Genomic DNA, 2,077 nt, shown 5'->3' with positions numbered 1-2,077 from the left:
CACAACGGTAAACTTAGGAGTACTTCAGGTACTTTCATATGAGAAAAGGGAACCCCAGAACCATTAAGTCAGTTGCCTGAGGTCAGAAACTTAATACGACCATGTGTTCTGACTCTCTGCCCAGGATTCTTTTAAGATTATCAAAGGTCCTGATTTCCATATGAACTCTGTTTACCATACCAGGCTATGTCTTATCCAGTTGCCATTTGGCATGTGAAAATTTCATTTTTATAGAAGAAGGAAGGGATGTTGCCATCCATGCTATTGGGACATAGACATTTTTATCTTTTTTAAATATAACACTGTGTGCTTGTCTCTCTGCTCTTATGCCTTTTTTCTTCCATCTCTATTTCCTCCTCTCACTTACGTTCTCTTGATTTCTCCTCTCTCTCCTTTTTGCTGTTTTCTTTCTCTTTTTCTCTCACTATGCTTCTACACTTTTGTGTTTTCTCCATCTTTTACCCCACCTTTCTCATTCTCTTGACTTCACCACCCAGGTACCACTCCCTCCTTAGTCGGGCAGAAGAACGAAGACGTCGTCTATTGCAACGTTACAATGAATTTTTGCTGGCCTATGAGGCAAGAGACATGTTGGACTGGATCCGAGACAAGAAGGCAGAAAACACTGGGGTCGAACTAGATGATGTTTGGGAGCTGCAGAAAAAATTTGATGAGTTCCAAACGGTGAGAAAGAAAGCCTTCTCCCCTAGACCCCTTTTGGAGGGATGTCATGATTTTCCTTTATCCCTCATCTTCTTCTATGTGACCTCTTAATTTATTTAATATTTGTTGAATATCTTCCCCAAAGCTACTGAGAGCTCCACAGCTCAAATAATCCTCTGAGTGTTGTAGCCATTAGTAACTGAAAGAAGAGGCAGAGGAAACTTGTCACCCTATCTTTACAGCCTTCAGTCCCTGACACCCCCAAATTCTTCTGGGAGTGCTAGTCTACCTGAATTCTTCAAAAACTTTCCCCTACTGTAATGTGTTCCTGATGCCCAGTTTGAGATGGGGTATTGTGGGACTCTGTGTCAGGTCTAATCATGGGGCAGGGGTTGGGTGGGAAGAGGGGAAGAATAACCTGATCTTACAGCCAGAAAATTTCTAAGTATATACTATGGATGTGCTGCATACTTTAGATAAATATTAGTTGTTTTGGCAAGTTTTGGATCACTACTGAACATCAGGGAGTTTGAGTGTACTCTACTAATTGGCAGATTAGAGGAAGGCAGTCAGTTGCAATATGCTTTAATATTCAGCCAAGAGAGGGAAAGGATAAGCAGGTAATTCTTGAGAAGGTGATTCACACTGTTTTGGGCAAATTGTCCATCCAGGATTTGAAGACTAGTGAGCCACGGCTGAGGGATATCAATAAGGTGGCTGACGACCTGCTATTTGAAGATCTTCTAACACCAGAAGGAGCTCAAATCCGGCAGGTAACTAAGGCTCCTTCCAGTCCTCCTTATTACCAGCCTGGACTTCTTGAGTCCTCATTTCTTTTCAATATACTCAACTTCATATTCTACAGGTTAGCTAAGAACATGAAGAAAGTAATGGCAATGTGGAACAGGCAACAGGAAAAGTCAAGGACAAATAGTACAGCCATTTTTGTAGTTAAAAGGGACTTAATTAAAGCAGGCCTATCTATTAACATCCGTTAAGTATCCTCTGTGCTCCCACAATAGGTATTATGTGGATGTGTTGGGGAAGAAGCAGAAGTATCAGAACTGGCAATTCAGATTTAGCTTCAAGAGACAGTGTTAGGTGGTTCACAGAATATTGCACTGGACATCAGGAAAACTGGGTTTAAGTCCTGGCTCTACCTCTAACTCGCTGTGTGCCCTTGGGCAACTCACTTCATTTCTAAGCACCCCAGTTTCCACATCTGTAAGGCAAGAGCATTTAAAGCACAATCTCTAAGTTTTGTTTTAATTTTCTGTTCTGTGCTCCACTAAATTGAACATAAATTTCTTGTCTCCACCCATTGCCAAAACCTAACTTTCTAATTGAAAAATTTATATAATTGCATTTGAACTGATAAAAAATCTTTAAAGTGCAACACATACTCACTCACCCC

The 2,077-nt window shown here is 40.9% G+C and overlaps 1 protein-coding gene across 1 annotated transcript in view; it reads left to right on the top strand.

Annotated features, from left to right (window-relative positions):
* The window catches only part of SPTA1 (spectrin alpha, erythrocytic 1), a 98,522-nt gene that overhangs the window by 53,239 nt on the left and 43,206 nt on the right, over positions 1–2,077 (top strand). The window contains exons 23-24 of the mRNA XM_023725345.1: positions 442–684; positions 1,335–1,436. Coding sequence (XP_023581113.1) covers positions 442–684; positions 1,335–1,436 — 345 coding nt within the window. The remainder of the gene's footprint in view (positions 1–441; positions 685–1,334; positions 1,437–2,077) is intronic.

Source organism: Trichechus manatus, unplaced genomic scaffold (genome assembly GCF_000243295.1).
Source record: "Trichechus manatus latirostris isolate Lorelei unplaced genomic scaffold, TriManLat1.0 scaffold00300, whole genome shotgun sequence".
NCBI classification, from domain to species: Eukaryota; Metazoa; Chordata; class Mammalia; order Sirenia; family Trichechidae; genus Trichechus; species Trichechus manatus.
This window is presented reverse-complemented; position numbering and strand designations above follow the sequence as displayed.